The sequence below is a fragment of the Gymnoscopelus braueri genome, assembly GCF_963280865.1.
Source record: "Gymnoscopelus braueri genome assembly, chromosome: 2".
In the NCBI taxonomy this organism is placed as follows: Eukaryota; Metazoa; Chordata; class Actinopteri; order Myctophiformes; family Myctophidae; genus Gymnoscopelus; species Gymnoscopelus braueri.
The window spans coordinates 32,980,516-32,999,268 of NC_137604.1; the positions used below are offsets into that span (position 1 = coordinate 32,980,516).

The following is an 18,753-nucleotide window of genomic DNA, read 5'->3' on the forward strand; positions in this document are numbered from 1 at the left end:
ATACATACCTGCTGTGTTATCCTGGGATTCTGGCTGCTGTCAGTGACTATTTTTAGCTTGGCAGTTTGTTAACAAGCTCTTAGCATGACTGAATGAATGTGTTTTTACAGCCTGTCTGTCCAGGTACAATGCAAGCAGAGTCAGACGTTGAGTTTCTGCGTGATCAAGGTAAGGGGGCTGATTCTAGTTAACATTGAACTCAAGTCATTACACTATAAAACCACAATCTCATTCATTACAGTGTACACTATAAAACCACAATCCCAGTCTCTCTCTCTGTGTGTGTGTGTGTGTGTGTGTGTGTGTGTGTGTGTGTGTGTGTGTGTGTGTGTGTGTGTGTGTGTGTGTGTGTGTGTGTGTGTGTGTGTGTGTGTGTGTTTAGTCCAAAGATTGAACTCAGTCCTCAGCCAATATCAAGATGGACAACATTCTCAGGTATTATGATCATCATCAACCACCTTTAAAATGTATCATTTAGGTTTACACGGCTACCAATCATACCTATAATCTTGTCAATGCAGTCATCATTTTCCCCCGAAACCATGGCAGGTTGTCTTACGATAGTATGGTTAACAACATGTTTCAATGAATATCCACAGAAATACATTTGTGCCCTACGCTATGTAAATACAAATGCAAGAAATAATCATACATGGATAAAGACACTATAGTGGAGACCTTACAGTGTTTACCTAGCCCTGAAACATGACTGTCATAAGCGTCATGTGAACCATGGCTAAGTGTTTACCCAGCCCTAGCATGGCTGATCTATAGTCCTCCCATACGGGGTCATACCTATGTTCCCCCTCCATACATTGCATGCGTTTCATTACAGGCAATGTATTTTCGTGGAGGGATTAATCCCGGCAGAATTCTGATTTGTAGCACTCTGTGTACTCGCCCCAATAATTAATTGCTGCGACTTGGGGTCCAGTCATCTAGTTTCATATCCATTTGAAAGTTGAGTAATATATTTCACGTTTCCACAAGATCCACAAGGACCACATTCTCTGTACGTGACGGGATCATATTCACAGCCGCGTTAAACATGTAAACATTCCTCAAAGAGCACACAGGTATCGGACACACAAATTGATAGGTGTAATTAGATATGCTAACTTGGATTGAGAACCAATGACATAGTAACTTATGTTACTATGTCATTGGTTCTCAATCTTTTTCATGTCAAGGACCCCAAAATGTATATTTCGTTCGAGGGACCCCCAGAAGCAAAGAATAGAGTTAAAAATGTTAGCTTTAAACAATATATATTAAAAGATTTGCACACATTTTCAAGATTTTTCAAAAATAGCAGATCTACAAGCTCGTAGCGCGGCACTCGGTGCCGCGCTATGAGCTTGTATATCTGCTATTTTTTAATAGCCAAAGTGTAAAATAATGCTATTTTAGCTCAAATCAAAAAGTGACACAGATGCGTTCCAGGTCTTAATGGGTTAAGAATTGTGGTCCAAAAATAAACAAACTGTCCCGGTGATATTCTCGGGGAGGTGGCTCTGTATCGTTTACGATAGTCAGTCACATAGTCAGTCACTTCGCCGGTGGTCACATTAGCCTTTTCTCGCCGTCAGTTGATGCTTCATATATCAATCTGAGTCAAACCGGCCAGCTCATTTGTTTGTTTTTGGAACACAGTTCCTATATGCCGTGACCCAGGTAGGATGCGTAAATTATGTCAGACTTAGGTGATCTATGTGATGTGCTAATGGTGGTTTACATGCTCCCACTGCCATTATTTCTATTCTTATTGTTTAATGCTACCAATGCGTCCACGTCTACTATAGTCCAGAGAATGTGGTTCTTTGTGAATCTCGTGGAGATATTTTTCTGGAAAAGAAAAAGTTTTCTGCCACAACTTTCAAATGGATTATGAAAGTAGATGAACCCCAAGTCGCCGCAGCAATTAATTATTGGCTGAGTACACAAATTAGAGTGCTGCCGAGATGAATCCCTCCATTAAAATGCATTACGTGTTATAGAACACATGCAGTATGGAATATCAGCGGCCCTTCTAGGGCTAGTGTTTACTCCACTCTATTCCTCTCTGTCAGGTTGAGGAGATGAGGCATGCACAGTCCCCTGCCCCCTGGATCTCAGATAGAAGGTACATCATTGTGTGTGTGTGTGTGTGTGTGTGTGTGTGTGTGTGTGTGTGTGTGTGTGTGTGTGTGTGTGTGTGTGTGTGTGTGTGTGTGTGTGTGTGTGTGTGTGTGTGTGTGTGTGTGTGTGTGTGTGTGTGTGTGTGTGTGTGTGTGTGTGTGTGTGTGTGTACATGCATGCATGCATGCAATGTCTAGTAGTATAAAGTTATATTTTGTTCACTTTCTGCTCTTGTAGAAAAGCAATAGTCAAAATTGGCATTACAAAGTGCCCGGCTTCTAATGACTAATAGAATGTTAACAGTGTCTCAGTTGCCAATTTTGGTTCATATTTTAGGCTCGTTTCAGGTATGCTGTTGCAATGCTACTCTTGCTATCTCAGCATAGCATCATGTCTTATCAGGTTCAGCATGTCACTCTGCTCTGAATTTCAGCATCATGGCTCCTCTGATAGCCGAGTATGACCGACACATGGACGGCATGACTGAACAACTGAACACATACCAGGTGAAAGAAGACTACTTAAAGGGCCACTTCACTCATGTTCAATCTATCTATCTTCATAATAATAACTGGCCCCCACTAATGCTCATTATAAGATCGCACAATTTCTGTGTACTCACGGTGTCACAGAGGAGGTCTGTGGACATTTCAAAAACCTACCAGTGGCATCCAGGCAGGTTTGGTAATTACAGTACAAACATGATTTCAAATAGTTTAAATCAAATTTATTGATTGGTTGATTAATTCAACAGTAAAGGATTCTATTTCAGCATGCTAACTTTCCAGGAAGAGAAAGGCTGTAGTTTTCATTAGCTTGGAAACGCCATCAATTATATCTTTGGAAGGCAGGCCTCTGAACTGTCCATGTTGCATAGAGATGCAGAGTGACTAGACAGAATTTGCGCCATCTTGTAATAAGCATTAGTGAGGACCAGTTATGTGAAGATATGGTGCTCCCTTTAAACACTCTTTACAAAATAACGTGACATTTTCTATTTCACACAATTATCGACCTGAAGCCAATGTTTTATTAAAGTAAAAACCAAAGAAGCATTTTTATTTACCTTCAGGCATTTCGAGTATTTGCTTCAAAACTTTTCTTAAGAGTGGCATTAAAAAGCATCAACTTGTCAGGGCCTTCCCTCATCCTAATTAACCCATTCAAACCGGGAAAGTGTCATTTTACATTTCTTTGGGCTATTCGAAAATAGCAGATCTACAAGCTCATAGCGCTATGAGCTTGTGTATCTGCTATTTTTGAATAGCCAAAGAAATCTAAAAAATAAATGACACGGATGCGTTCCCGGTTGAAGTGGATTAATGTTTGAATCTCCCCCCCCCCCCCCCCTCCCATGTGAATTCACAGGTGCAGATGACAGATGTCAAAGTGAAACTGGAGAGGGTTGTCAAGGAGAATGAAAGGTAGGCACATTCATGTGTGGCACACAAACAGTGTCTGGTAGAGCCGCTAGATAACAGACGGAGGCCCGCGACTACGTGTCTGTCACCATGGATTGAGCTTTTTCTTTCCAAAGGCTACACCGGATACATTAACCCTTTAAGACCGGGAACGCATCTGTGTGTCATTTTAAGATTTCTTTGGGCTATTCAAAAATAGCAGATCTGCTATTTTTGAAAATCGTGAAAATGTGTGCAAATCATTGAATATATATATATATATATATATATATATATATATATATATATATATATATATATATATATATATATATATATTTTTTTGCTTCTGGGGGTCCCTGGAACAACATATTTTGAGATGGGGGTCCGTGGCCAAATACATATCATTTTGGGGGTCCTTGACATGAACAAAGTTGAGAACCACTGATATAATAGAAACATATATATTGTTTTAAACTGTTAGGATTTAGAAGACAGTTAATAATGTTCGCTTTAAAAAACATATATTCAAAGATTTGCACACATTTTCACGATAAAAATAAATAAATAGCAGATCTACAAGCTCGTAGCAAGGCACTCGGTGCCGCGCTATGAGCTTGTAGATCTGCTATTTTTGAATAGCCCAAAGAAATCTAAAAATGAATCGCAGATGCGTTCCCGGTCTTAATGGGTTAATTCATTAGTTTTTCCCAGCTCACATAATGAATAAATAATAAGTGTGAGAGTCTGTGCGTGCATGTGTGTGTATGAAGTGTCTCAGAAGTATGAGTAACAGAGGTGGTATGGATCAATTATTTACAGCGGTAAGTCAGGCTGCCATAAGATATCCTTTCACATGTTTCACTCTTGTGGGTTTTTTATGTGTGGATTATTTGACCAAAGTCACTGAATTATGTGGCCTTATTGGCCAACATCAAAGTAATGCCTGTTACTGTAGCTTTTGTGTGCTGGGGGACTTGAGGATTATGATTGGTTTATTTTTGGATCACAACATACTGTGCATGTAACCTTGAAAAATCCTTGTCATGTTTTGGTTCATGTTTTCCAGTGGTGTAAAGTAATTCAAGTACAATGTTGAGGTATTTTTAACTTTACTGGAGAATTTACAAATTTCTGTACTTTTTACTTTTACTCCGCTACATCTCAGAGGCAAATATTGTACTTTTACTCCACTACAATTATATGAAAATTGTAGTTACTTCGTAGATTTTGATTATTATTACTAAACATACATTACTCATTTCGGCCATTTGAAAATGGCAGATCTACAAGCTCACAATGCGCATTGTGAGCTTGTAGATCTGCTATTTTCGAAAGATTTTACACATGAAAACTGGGACATTTTGCATAATGAGTACTTTCTACTTTTGGTACTTTAAGCACATGTTGATACCAATACCTTTGTACTTTTACTCAAGTACATTTTGAATGCCAGACCTTTACTCAATTACATTTTGAATGCCAGACCTTTACTTGTAACGGAGTATTTTTTTTATATTGCAGTATTGATGCTTTTACTTGTGAGTATATAAATGTGAGTATACTTTTTTTCCACCACTGCTGTCTTTGTGCCCGGTCACATCTGTATGTATTCCTCTCCTCCCTCAGGCTGCATGCAGAGCTGAGGGAGTCTGTGGAGAGGCAGCTGCAGGCTCTGCCAGTGGCATCAGGAGGAGTGGAGGGAAGTGCAATGGAGGAGGATGGAGTTATCAGGAACCTCCAGGAACAGATCCAGCTCTCTGGACAGGTCACACAAATCATAATGAACACACACACACAACTTGAATAATAATATTGTGTCAATGTCTCAGAATCTGCATAATATTATTGATGTGCAGTCATGTTAAATGTCCCGTCTCATTTGGAAGAATACATTCTTTCACCTTGGTGCCTGAGTTAAGAACGTCCCTTATTAGGTACCTGATCTGTGGTTACATAAATCAATCAATCAAACTTTATTTAGATCATTGGTTCTCAAAGTGGGGTCCTTGGGGGAGGGGGGGGGTTCCAGGGGGTCCCCAGCTAAATGTGTTTAATATAGCATCACAATAGTTTGAACGACTTAAACCTTTTATACTTTGGCTATTCAAAAAATAGCAGATATATTACAAGCTCATAGTGCGGCACAGAGTGCCGTGCTATGAGCTTGTATATCTGCAATTTTTAGAAAATTTGTGCAAATGTTTGAATATATATGTTTTAAAGCGAACATTTGTTCACTCAAATCTTTGCTTCTGGGGGTCCCTGGAACAAAATCTGAGATGGGGGTCTGCGGTCAAATACGTATCATTTTGGGGGTCCTAGACATGAAAAAGTTTGAGAACCAGTGATTTAGATAGCAAAATTCATACAACTGATTTCTTGGCATCAGAGTTCACTCTAAGACCACTACCTTTACTAGGGCAGCCTCTGTGCTGTGGCTTGCTCTAAAACCAGACAGAAATGGCTCAAGTACTTTGTTGTTGCTTAACAATTTGTGTAGTTGATTAAAAAACTGTTCTTAATAAAGGAAGCTTGGATATGGCCCGATAGTTGCTAAGAGACAAACAGTCCAGGTTACTTTTTTGATGATTGTTTTGACAATGGCAGTTTTGAGTGGTTCCGGGAACGTGCCTGTAAACAGAGACTGATCGACTAAATCTAATAGTTCTTCAGACCAGTGGTTTTCAACCTTTTTTCATGCCAAGGACCCCTAAATTGATGAACATTTGGCCGCGGACCCTCATCTGAAAATGCTTTGTGCCAGGGACCCCCAGAAGTAAAGATTTCAGTTAAAAATGTTTTGCTTTAAAAATATATATATTCAAAGATGTGCACACATTTTCAAGATTTTTCAAAAATAGCAGATCTACAAGCTCATAGCACGGCACTCGGTGCCGTGCTATGAGCTTGTATATCTGCTATTTTTGAATAGCCAAAGCTAATTGGTTAAAATGGTTGTGACGCAATGTTAACTAATTTCGCTGGGGACCCCCTGGTAACCCCCCAAGGACCACACTGGTGGTCCCCGGACCACTGGTTGAGAACCACTGGGATAGACAGTTAAAAAAAGAAGATTGGTGGGGATAGGATCAAGACAGCAGGTAGAGGATTTTTAAACCAGTCACCACTTTTCTAATCATTTCTAAATTCACCGAAGTTAAGTGGTTTAAATTGCGTTCGCTGTGTGCAGGAGTCTGTTCAGCAATGTTTAGTGACCTAGTTTGGCTTAAATTTGTTCTGATTGCTATGATCTTATCTCTGAAGTGAGCTGAAAATAGGGTGCATTTTGTATTTGAGAAGAAATGACTAGGATTCAAGCTGTCGATGGTGTAAAAAAAGTATTTTTGGATAATTGTGATTTTTTTTTTTTATATTGTTGTCTACATCCTCCCCAGAACAAACAGTAGAGGTTGGCAATGACGGGGTCTATACAAAGCATGGGCACGATTGGCATAACGACTAAATTGGGGAGAGAGAAAAAAGTAAACAAACACGAATAAACATAACATAGCATGGGCATCTTTTAGATTATTGTAATTGTAACTACACATTAACCCATTAAGACCGTGGATGCATTGTGTCATTTTAGATTTATTTGGCTATTAAAAAATAGCCGATATACAAGCGCATAGCTTTTTTAATCTTGAAAAGGTGTGCAAATCTTTGAATATATATATATTAGGGATGTCCGATATTGACTTTTTTACCAATAACCGATATACCGATATTGTCCAACTCCTAATTTCCGATACCGATATCAACCGATACCGATATATGCGGGGATTACTGTGATTATGGTAAGCTCACATTTCATATCACACACACCATACAGTAAGAACTCCTGTAACTTATTAAAACATAAAAAATAAAGAATAACAAAAAAACAATATTGATTTTATGCTAATATCGGCCGATGATAACGGGAGGCCGATGATATCGGACATCCCTAATATATATTTTTAAAGCCAACATTTGTAACTCAAATCTTTGCTTCTGAGCGGTCCCTGGAACAAAACATTTTGAGATGGGGTTCCGCGGCCAAATACATATTATTTTGGGGGTCGTTGACATGAAAAAGTTTGAGAACCACTGAAGTTATAGCAACACAAGTTTTTTCAAAAAACGGTTAGGATTTAGACATTTGTAGAATCGATGGATTAAGAAAACACAAGCTTCCAACAGTATACTTCTTCTTTACCAGCATGCTACTTATGTTACCTCATGTTACCTCTATCAATCTGATAACCTGACACAAGGTTATGTTGTGTGTGGGCTTAGGAGCGGGAGCGGGCCGTAGAGCTGTGGCACACCGCAACCCAGGAGGTGGACCGACTCCAGCAGCTCTGCCAGAAGACGGCCTCTAACGGACACGTCCACGCTGCTCAGGGTCAGCAGCTCAAGGTATGTATATATATATAGATATATAATGACTGCAGTGGTGGAAGAAGTACTCAGATATCTTACTTAAGAAGTAAAAGTAGCAATTCCATGATATAGAAATACTCTGTTACAAGTGAAAAGAATATACTAGAGTAAAAGTACAAAAGCGTTGGCATCAAATTATACTTAAAGTACCAAAAGTAAAAGTACTAAAATGTTTGAAAATAGCCTATGTATGAAATAGGGCTGAAGCGGTTAATGCATGTTTTGTAATATAACAATTTATATCTGCAAAGTAACTAGTAACTAAAGTGTTCAAATAATTGTAGTGGAGTAAAAGTACAATATTTGCCTCTGAGATGTAGTGGAGTAGAAGTAAAAGTATTGAAAATTGAAAATACTCCAGTAAAGTAAAAATACCAAAAAATTGTTCATAAGTACGGTACAGTACTAGAGTAAATGTACTTAGTTGCTTTGCACCACTGAATGACTGTATGACATGCACACACCTCTGCTCTAGATACCACCGACTACATTTTATTTCATGGTCTTCGCACATAATTCTGCTCTTAATTTGACAATGCCTTCACCTTTGTTATTTCCAGATGACATTGTGTGTGTGTGTGTATGTGTGTGGTGTAACTTTGTACTATGTGTCCTCTGTAGTTTCTTTTGCTTATGTTTGTTGTGCTGTTTTAATGGTGACCTGCCAACTAGGCTGCAGATGAAAAGCTAGTACATAAAATGGTAAAAATCTTTGTTTAACACTGAACAAAAAAAATAATCGTTAGACATTCTTTTTGACACAATTTTGCAGGGCAGGAAGATCATGATTGCGATTGATTCATTATTAAACGTAATACAAGATATTGAACGCAGTTAATTCACATTAGAAGAAGAGCAGCGTAATTAGGAGCAGTCTGTTTTATTGAGTGTCTCTCTGTTCCCTCTCCACAGGATCAACTTGTTCAATTGCAGCAGCACACCCAGAAACTGCAAGTGGCTAATCAGAAAGTGGAATCAGTACGTGTGATGGCCACTTAGAAGCTGGTTAAATGATTGCCCTACGATTAGCCGTGTGGGATCACCGTCCTCTGCATGTCGCTCTGAGATTAATCCTCTTCTAATATTTCATATGGATCTCTGTCTGTGAACCGCTGTTTCTAATATCACTGCTAGCCAGAGAGAACTGTCTTTATTGTGCAATGGTCTGCAGGAGCTCCCTCTCTCTCTCTCTGTCTCTGTCTGTGTGTCTCTGTGTAGGTCATATGCACACAACATACACACAGTCAAATCCTCAGTGTTGATTTAACTCAGAGAGTATACAAATGGACCTGTAAGCTAAAGCAGGGGTTTTCAACCGACTCCTAAATTGATATACATTTGGCCGCGGACCCCCATCTGAAAATGTTATGTTCCAGGGACCCCCAGAAGAGAAGATTTGTGTTAAAAAAATATAAAATTCAACACTTTCAAGATTTTCTGAAAACGTTCAAAAATAGCAGATCTACAAGTTGTATATTGTATATGTGTGCTTGTATATCTGCTATTTTTGAATAGCCAACGTCTACAATATGGATGAAGGGACGAACACGTATTAACACCTTTAGCTGGGGACCCCCTGGAACCCCTTCAAGGACCACTGGTGGTCCACGGACCACTGGTTGAGGACCGCTGAGCTATAGGATTAGAGCCTGTTGCACCTATACCTGTGACAAACACCACGCATAATGCTTTCCACCTACACATAGCACCATACAGCGTATGTGAGGGGAAAAAAGTAATACTATATCCTTCTGATGCAATTTTAATGAGAGGGCAAGCCTTGGGCTTACATTCTCTCTCTCTCTGACTTTTCATACTAGCAGCCTCTTTCCGTCCGTGTTTGTGTGTGTGTTTGCGTGTGAGAGAGAGAGCAAGCGACCTTAGTTGCACCAGTGTGTTGAAAAACAAGGGTTTGTGCCAAGGGACAGCATCATAAAGTTTGTGGAGTAGAGAAAGTTTATGGAGAAGAAGCTTCTACATGTTGAGAGTTAAGGGTTGCTTGTTCAGAGTGATATGCCTCACTTACTGCATTCATGTCTGTCATGCCACACGCAGACCAACCAGCAGTTCCTCAAGACGGTGACGGGGCAGAGCACGGAGATGGAGGAGCTACGTGGCCAGCTCAGGTACCTGCTACGCTGCTGCTGTGTGCATATCCAACATATCTACTGCTAAATATATTATCCCGCACTAAACCCACTTGTCTAGGACTGTATTCTGCTCAGAATTGCTACAGTTCAGTACATATTTAATGCTTTTGAACTATGTATATACTGGCCAGCCTTCTGCTGTACATGTACTATACTGTATATTCTGTAAACAGCCCAAATGTGTGTCTATATATTAGGGCTGGTGAATTAATATTCGAATATCGAATATTCCTCGAATATGGGGAAAATATGTATATTCAAATATGAAAATTAATATTCGAATATATATAAACTTTATTTTAATGTTTATTTCACAGGGATAATACAAAAAACAAAACAAGTTTTAAGTTATAAAAACAAACGAAAGATATGATCCGAGCACTCGATACATAGTTTTTTGTAACTATATATATATATATATATATATATATATATATATATATATATATATATATATATATATATATATATATATATATATATATATATATATATATATATATTTTTTTTTATATAGAGTTGGTATGTCACACCAACATTTCACACACTTGTGTGACAAATACTTCTCTTGAATCTAGAAGATTTAGTCAAACACTACAAGGTCATCTCAGGTGTTAAATAACCATTACCTAGAGAATTGTTTTCTCTAGGTGTTGCCATACTGTTGTAGGACAAGAGTCATGACGCTGGCGATGATGATCAATTAAGGTTAACTATCATGTTATAAATGTTGGTTCCTTTAGTATATTAACCTGCCTGGCTGTTTGTTGCCATGTCTTCCGTGCTTGCAGGCAGGCCAAGACGGAGCTGAGGACAGCCACGGCCAAAGTGGAGGAGATGACCAAGCTGCTGCAGACAGTACAGGATCAGATGCAGAGACGGGTGAGATTTAGAAATAACAATTCTGGCCTGGATTCTCTCTAATTATGAACGTTATAACTTTTTAACCCAATCAATCTGGGAACGCATCTCTGTCATTTTAGATTTCTTTGGCTATTCAAAAATAGCAGATATACAAGCTCATAGAGAGTGCCGCTTTATGAGCTTGTAGATCTGCTATTTTTGAAAAATCCAGATTTTTGGGGAAAATTTTTGAATATATATATTTTTTAAGAGAACATTTGTAACTCAAATCTTTGCTTCTGTGTTCGCTTTAAGTAATATATATTCCAAGATTAGCTAAAATGTTCACTATTTTTCAAAAATAGCAGATCTACAAGCTCATAGCGTGGCACTTGGTGCCGCACTATGAGCTTGTATATCTGCCATTTTTTAATAGCCAAAGAAATCTGAAAATGACACATGCTTGCGTTCCCGGTCTTAATGGGTTAATTTATGAAAAGAAAAAGAACATAACTACCATTTGAAAAAAAGTGTCTTTTGGTGGAGAAAAAAAGAGAGAGAAACTATTCCAAAGTTTAGCTTAGAAAAACTTGTTGAAGCCAAGTTGTGAGAGGAATGGCCTGGGGCTTATCTCATCTCATCAGTGCATCTGCGTGTTCTCTCTCAGGAGGAAGACACAGCGGAGGCTCAGGGTCGCGAGGAGGCCTCAGACCGGAGACTACAGCAGCTTCAGTCAGCCTTGAGTCAGCTAGAAGCCAGGTGAACTCACAGCAAACATCCTCAGTGTTCATTTATCCATCGTTTCCTCTGAAAGTGTAAAAGGCCCTCGCACACAAGAGTCGGATGCAATTTCTATCTATATTGGCCAATCGGTTTTTAATGCCTCAGGAAAAAAAGGTGTTCGATTGAACAAATGACACACCATCGCAGCCACTAGGTGTGCAAGAGGTCACAGAGAAGCATGTGTTATTATTTTCATGCAAAACATATTCGACTGGGGGCCTTAACACTGATGATTTCACACAGACACTGCATCTATACCTAGTCTCTAATGGCCCCAATCCTCAAAATGCATTCATCTCTCTCTCTCTCTCATAGAAGGCTTACCACAGGCAACTATTGCGTCTACTTTTCTCCCCTCCATCCTCAGGCTGAAAGCAGCGTCTCAGGAGGCAGAGGCGGTGCGCCGGGAGCAGGCGGTGTGGGAGCGACAGGTGGGCGAGCTCCAGGGGCGATGCGCCTCCCTGGAGGAGGAGCGCTACGAGGCCCTGGCTAAAGTCCGCGACAGCGTCCAGCTGACCGAAGAGGCTGTGTTACAGAAAGATCAGGTGCGTTTGTCTTTTTATTTCCCTTTTTTTTTGGCACTCTGAGCAGTTTTTCTCTGACCAAATCTGAATCTCCCCCCCCACCTCTCTCTATACCTCTCTATGTCAGTGGTTTTCAACCGTTTTCATGTCAAGGACCCCCAAATTGACACTTATTAGCCCGCGGACCCCCGTAAGAGAAGATTTTTATGGCTCTTGCAGTGATTCTCAAACATTTTAATTTCAAGGACCCCCCCAGTTTGATATGCATTAGGCTACGGACCCCCATGTAATGGCATTTCTATCTCTGGGACCCTAATTTATATAATAAAATCAATGTTAATGTAACTCTGAGAGTGTACAAATGGAACCAAATGGACCCTTGTACACTCTCAGAGTTACAGACCCACAAGGGTCCATTTCGTTCCTTACTATCCATCATTTAGCTGGGGACCCCCTGGAACTCCCTCAAGGACCCTTGGGGGTCCCCCAAACCCCACTTTGAGAACCAATGCCATAGAGAGTACACTCTCAGAGTTACAGACACATAAGACCCTTTATGATAAGGGTCTGTTTGGTTCCTAAATATCTATAATTTAGCTGGGGAACCCCCTTAAGGACTACTGGTCCCACTCCCCGGACCACTGGTTGAGAACCACAGGACCACTGGTCTATGTGATAGAAGCTGTCTCCTCCCATCACTTAATGGCTGTAAATCTTGACACCCTTGTAGGCCCTTCTGAGGGAGAAGCAAAAGTCTGATGAGTTTGAGAAGACCAAGGAGACCATCAAGCAGCTGATCCAGGATGCTGCTGTCCACACCAGGAAAGAGGTGAGGGTTTCCTAAATTACAATCCCTCTACCGTCTACCCTATTGCTATTTAACCACTTAAACCCTATATATATATATATACTTCATTGACCGGGGTTCCCCCAGGGATCTACTAGGATCTACTACACCAAATGTCTTTGGCAAAAATAGAAGATCTAGAAGCTCACAAGGTGTCGCGGTGCAACACGTTGTGAGCTTGTACAGTTAGATCTGCTGTTTTTGCTGAATGTTTGCCCCAGAATAGGGATGCCAGGGTTCATGTTGTTTAAACACGAAACTGCAGAATGTGCAGTGTGAGGTTGGAGTGTCGGGTTTAAATATCTTAACATGTAACTGTGAAACCTGGAAGCCGAAATTAGAATTTGCAACCAGCTGCTACGGTAGGTTCACGCCATGTTTCTCAACACATGGCGTTATCGAGAAGTAAAAGATGTGCCTCGCTTCCCTGCTGTGCCTCCTTCAGGAAGACACTGAAGTGATTAATGCTCTACTAATGGCCCTTCTCCATCAAGACTCCCAATCGTTTAATCCCATTAAGGTGCCGTAGTGTACGGCTGTGGCGCTGACTGTTGCCTCGCTAAGTGTCTTTGGGCGTAGTCTCTGACTGCGAGGGACAATCATTTGGACCGTTGCACTCTGTAACAACAGGATGTTATAGTTAGGTACAATATCAATAGCGTGGTACAAAATGTAAGCTCTTGTGTCCTCTCCTGTAGCGTTATATATTTATTTTGATGGGTAGATGTCTGTCATGAGGTTAAAGGGATAGTTCACCCCAAAAAATACTTTTTTTCCTATCGATTAGTCACCCCATGGATTTTTTCTTTTTCTTTGGTAGGCAGCGAGTCTCTTTGTGTCTCCTACCGGAACCTCTGCCGGTCATCATATTATTGTCTTAGGAATGCGACGAAAACAAAAAAAATATCCATGAATTCAAGTCTCCATGGGGTGGGAAAAAAAGTAATTTTGGGGGTGAACTGTCCCTTTAACCACTTATGCCCTATATACGACAAATTGCAAAGCTAGCCAATTTACAAGCTCACAACAACGCATCGCAACACATTTTGAGCTTGTGAAAATCATTGAAAAGTTTCCCAAAATAGCGATGGCAGGGTTAATGTGGTAAATATTAAAAGGCTGCGGCTCCAGATATAGTTTCCTCACCCTCCTCTCTCTCATAACTGATCAAAAAAATACAGCATGGGACTTAGTGTAATGTTGGGACGCATATAAAGTGAACCACTCGACAGGGATGAAACAAGTGACCCCCTGAATAAGAGATGAATGCAAAGGGATTCAAATCTCTGTATCACAGGGTAGCCATTGTGTGCGTCACAGTGCATATCTGAATAATACGCTTGTGTGTGTGTGTGTGTGTGTGTGTGTGTCAGGTGGAGAGCGTGCGTAAGCAGTGCAACGTTCAAATCCTCCGAATGGCTGAGGAGCTGTCTGCCCTGCAGCTGGTAAGGACCTTCCCCACTGAGAACAAATACCCTCCACCATCACACCAAATCCCTTTTGATTCTCCACCGGTCGCCCACATCTGATTTCCCCTCTTCTGCCCTGATCCCTCTCTAACCCCCCAGCCCTCTCCGTCTGCTTTCTGTCTAGGAGTGTGCAGATAAGGAGTCTCAGATTGAGAGGTCCCGGAGAGAGAGGAAAGCCGTGGAGGAGGAATTGGAGAAGGTAAAAAAAAATAACCAGTGGTGGAAAGTAACTAAGTACATTTACTTAAGTACAATTTTGAGGTGTTTGTACTTTACTGGAGTATTTCCAACACTTTTACTTTTACTCCACTACATCTCAGAGGCAAACATTGTACTTTAACTCCACTACAATTATTTGAAAACTTTAGTTACTTTGTAGATTTTGATTATTATTACAAAACATACATTACCCACTTCAGCCCACTTCACTTCAAATCTGTATACATTTCGTCCATTTGAAAATAGCCGATCTCTCACAATGCGACGCGATGCGACATATTGTGAGCTTGTAGATCTGCTATTTTCAAATGATTTTGGTACATTTCATACATTTGAAAACTTGTGAAATTGGACATTCTGCATAATGAGTACTTTCTACTTTTGGTACTTTAAGTACATTTTGATACTACCGTAATACTTTTGTACTTTTACACAAGTACATTTTGAATTCCGGACTTTTACTTGTAACAGAGTACTTCTACATTGCAGTATTGATACTTTTACTCAAGTAAAAAAATGTAGTACTTTTTCCACCACTGAAAATAGCATGCACTGTGGCCTGAGTTATACTTTGGTGTGCAACACCAGTGCACAGCTAAGTATAAATCAGGGATAAAGACTTGGCTCGCGCTGATTGCGTTTATAACTGATTAGTGGTAACGCTCATCCCGTGGATCTCGTGTCAGGTATACAAGGAGGGCAGGGCGGTGCCGGAGTTCAGGAAGATAGAAGCCCTCCACCAGAGATGTCTGGATGCAGAGAGGATGAAGGACGACATGAGCATCACCCTGCAGAGCACCCAGAACAAACTCAAGAAGATAGAGATGGAGTAAGTAGGGGAAACGATCATTATTATCTCCACCAGGACGGAGAGTATGTTTTCGCCCCTGTCTGTCCGTCCGTGGGTGTGTTGCTGTTTGTTTGTGTGTGTGTATGCGTCAGTCAGCTTTGATTAGCTGTGATTAATCTCTGTCACCACTGGACTGATCAATGTCAAACTTTGCACGCACACTCCCAGTAGGCCAAGGAATAACCTCTCCCCGAAATGTCAAATTGACCTCATGGTAGAGGTATAACACATTGGTTCTCAAACTGGGGTTCGGGGACCCCCAGGGGTCCTGGCACAACATATTTTCAGATGGGGGTCCACGACCAAATATTTATCCTTGACGTGAAAAAAAAGTTTGAGAACCACTGAAATAGACTCCTTCAAGTTTTAGCCTATAACTCTTGAAACGTAGGCCATACAGTCTTTCTTGTTGGATCATGCCACAACCCATTTCTGCCATTTTGTGTCTTCTTCAAAACACACTTTTTGCTACTACTCACTCAAATTGGTACAACTTATCGCTGTAGTCATGGGATCAAGCTGTGTATGTCAGATTTGTTTTTATTCCATTCCAATTGGCTAGACTTCCAAACTTTTAATATAATATATATATATATATATATATATCGTCGGTGTCCAGGACGAACCAGCTAACTCCATTTTCATCTTTTTTTTTTTTTTTCATAAATCAACGCTATTGAACACCCTTTACGTCTGTGTAAAAAATCAAAACATTTGAACCAATGAAAAGTATTAAAAAGCGCCTCTGACGAAAACTCCCAACTCCATTGGATCCTCAAACTGTCCGTCAAAAACAAACAACTCCCCCCTCTCCTCTCCAGTGCTGCCTTTCACAGCATGAGTAGAGCGCGGTGCGCAGTGAACCAGGAGGAGGGACACGTAAACAAACTCCCCGTAGTCTGTTAAAACTATGCAGTGTACCTGTTTATCAAACTTAGCACTGACGCTAATGTTATGAAAACAAGTAATTATATTTCTAAAATCTATGAAGTGTTTAATGAGGAGAGCAATGTGACAAGAAGAAAGGTGTTCATAGCATTTCTGTCGCGCTAGTTCTGCTACCTCTTTGCAGAAGTTATTGTAATATTTAAAGTCCTGTTTATTATTGTAGGCCTATAATAAGTGTCATGAAGCATCAGGGCATTAATTCACACGTTGTTGTGATGCATTGTGAGCTTGGAGATCCATTGTTAGCTTTTGGGAATTTGTACCCTTTTGAAACCTCTCCCTCAGCAGCAAGTGGAGCTATTGTTGTTTGGACACCTAACTCCATTTCAGCTTGATTTCTGCTCGTCTGAAACTACTAACTCCACTTGCGCTGGGTAAAGTGTTGATTTTCCTGTGATTTGGGTAAAGTGTTGATAATATAATGACACATGCAAGTATCTGACAATATATAAAGTCACTATACCAACTTTTATGAGGCAGTATTGCTTTGTTTTAAAAATATAAGGTTTTCTTCATTTCTCTCAACAGTCTCTTACATACTTGAACCTACTGTATATACTGTAGTAGAAAATTGGCTGTAACAGGGTTTAGCGTTCAAAATAACTGTATTAAGCCAGTCTGTGAAAGCATTATAATTGTGCCAGTCTGTGAAAGCATTATGGATGCCAGTCTGTGAAAGCATTATGGTGCCAACAACTGTGTTTCCCTTCACAGCCTGGGAATCCGCAGCATGGCACCATTTTCCACTTTCTTATCTGTCTTATCCCAAGCTCTACCGGGATCAATGTGCTAATGTTTACAATCTGACCCGACTTCTCCAGTGGCCCGTTTCCACAATGCTTTCAATCCACAGCGGTCTGCTGAGAGCCAGAGAAGAATGTTTCTGTTATTCCCTGTTTACTGCATGATGGCAGAAATGTGTCATGAAATCAGAGCTAATTACTCTCTGCCAATGGAGTTGTCATGGTCACTATCAAGAGAACGGATGGGTGGATTTTCATGAAGCTAAGTGTGAATGACAAGGTCATAGTCAAGGGCAAGGAAATACATTACATAATGAATCGTATCTCAGTTGGAAATTACATACTGTATCTTGACAATTTCTTAGTGTTACTTACTGAGTGCAATCTTTCTAGATATAATTTATGTACTTTTACCCCCCAAACCCCCTGTGGAGCCTACACATTACTTTTGTAGGTATTTTGAAATGCCCTGTCTGAAATGCTTGTTTAGAATTAGATTTTTTTTATTTGAATGTGTATTTCTGTGCGAAATAAAATACAAAAATAATACACAATAATAATGCATTAAAAACAAATAATGCGCAATCAAAATATTCATAATTCCAATACAATAACAGTAATTGTTCAAAAGGGAGTAGGAATGAAGCCTATGCTTAATCTGGTCCTACCCCTATTTTTACCATTTCAAAAATCAACTTAAATCAGGTCTCTATTGTTAGCAGCAAGGCACTAAAATACTAGCTCTACGTTCTACCTGACTGCTGATTCTGGATGTAATATTCTCTGGCATATAGTACCCGTGTCAAGTCAGTTGGATAGGCGGTTGTCCAGATCCGCGATCCGAATGATACGCCCAAGTCGCCCATATACAGGCATATACTGTATGGAGATCCAGTTGTCCAGAACCGCAGAGCCGACCGCTATGCCCATATGGGACCGACCGACTTCAAACTCGGCGTGGACCCTAGGGAGTGATGCACCAAGTGGGAAGTTGGTTGGATCAGCGGATCTCCAAAAAATATCGATAGAACCGCAAATGTTCTATCTAACTTGCATCGCTCCTGACTTTCATCGTTCCGAGTAGGCCGCTTGGCACCGGCCTAGTATATATGTTACAGGTAAATTGGCATTCCAGGTAAATTGGAAAAGAAGCGCTTGTTTTCACCTCCCCCCAGGCAATTCTGTAGAATCAACGCTAGAGGGCAATGCAAGCCAGACATGAGCCCCACACCACACACGCACGCATGCACACGCGCACACACGCATGCGCGCACACACACACCCGCGAACAGCCTTATTCCATGCAGTTGAAGCACAAGGGGGCGCTGCTGGCAGGCTATGTTAGTGCAGTGAGTGGCAGTTGGGGCAAACGCAGTCCCCACAACATCATTTACGATTCTGTGCCTATCGGTACATAACTCGGACGGCGCT

The 18,753-nt window shown here is 40.5% G+C and overlaps 1 protein-coding gene across 1 annotated transcript in view; it reads left to right on the plus strand.

Moving 5' to 3' along the window:
- The window catches only part of sclt1 (sodium channel and clathrin linker 1), a 30,191-nt gene that overhangs the window by 336 nt on the left and 11,102 nt on the right, over positions 1 to 18,753 (plus strand). Inside the window, exons 2-17 of the mRNA XM_080448947.1 lie at positions 111 to 168; positions 383 to 435; positions 2,070 to 2,122; positions 2,552 to 2,624; positions 3,487 to 3,542; positions 5,148 to 5,286; positions 7,800 to 7,922; positions 8,859 to 8,924; positions 10,002 to 10,072; positions 10,888 to 10,978; positions 11,607 to 11,698; positions 12,090 to 12,267; positions 12,977 to 13,075; positions 14,467 to 14,538; positions 14,687 to 14,761; positions 15,468 to 15,610. Coding sequence (XP_080305073.1) covers positions 129 to 168; positions 383 to 435; positions 2,070 to 2,122; positions 2,552 to 2,624; positions 3,487 to 3,542; positions 5,148 to 5,286; positions 7,800 to 7,922; positions 8,859 to 8,924; positions 10,002 to 10,072; positions 10,888 to 10,978; positions 11,607 to 11,698; positions 12,090 to 12,267; positions 12,977 to 13,075; positions 14,467 to 14,538; positions 14,687 to 14,761; positions 15,468 to 15,610 — 1,424 coding nt within the window. The 5' untranslated portion in view covers positions 111 to 128. The remainder of the gene's footprint in view (positions 1 to 110; positions 169 to 382; positions 436 to 2,069; positions 2,123 to 2,551; positions 2,625 to 3,486; positions 3,543 to 5,147; positions 5,287 to 7,799; positions 7,923 to 8,858; positions 8,925 to 10,001; positions 10,073 to 10,887; positions 10,979 to 11,606; positions 11,699 to 12,089; positions 12,268 to 12,976; positions 13,076 to 14,466; positions 14,539 to 14,686; positions 14,762 to 15,467; positions 15,611 to 18,753) is intronic.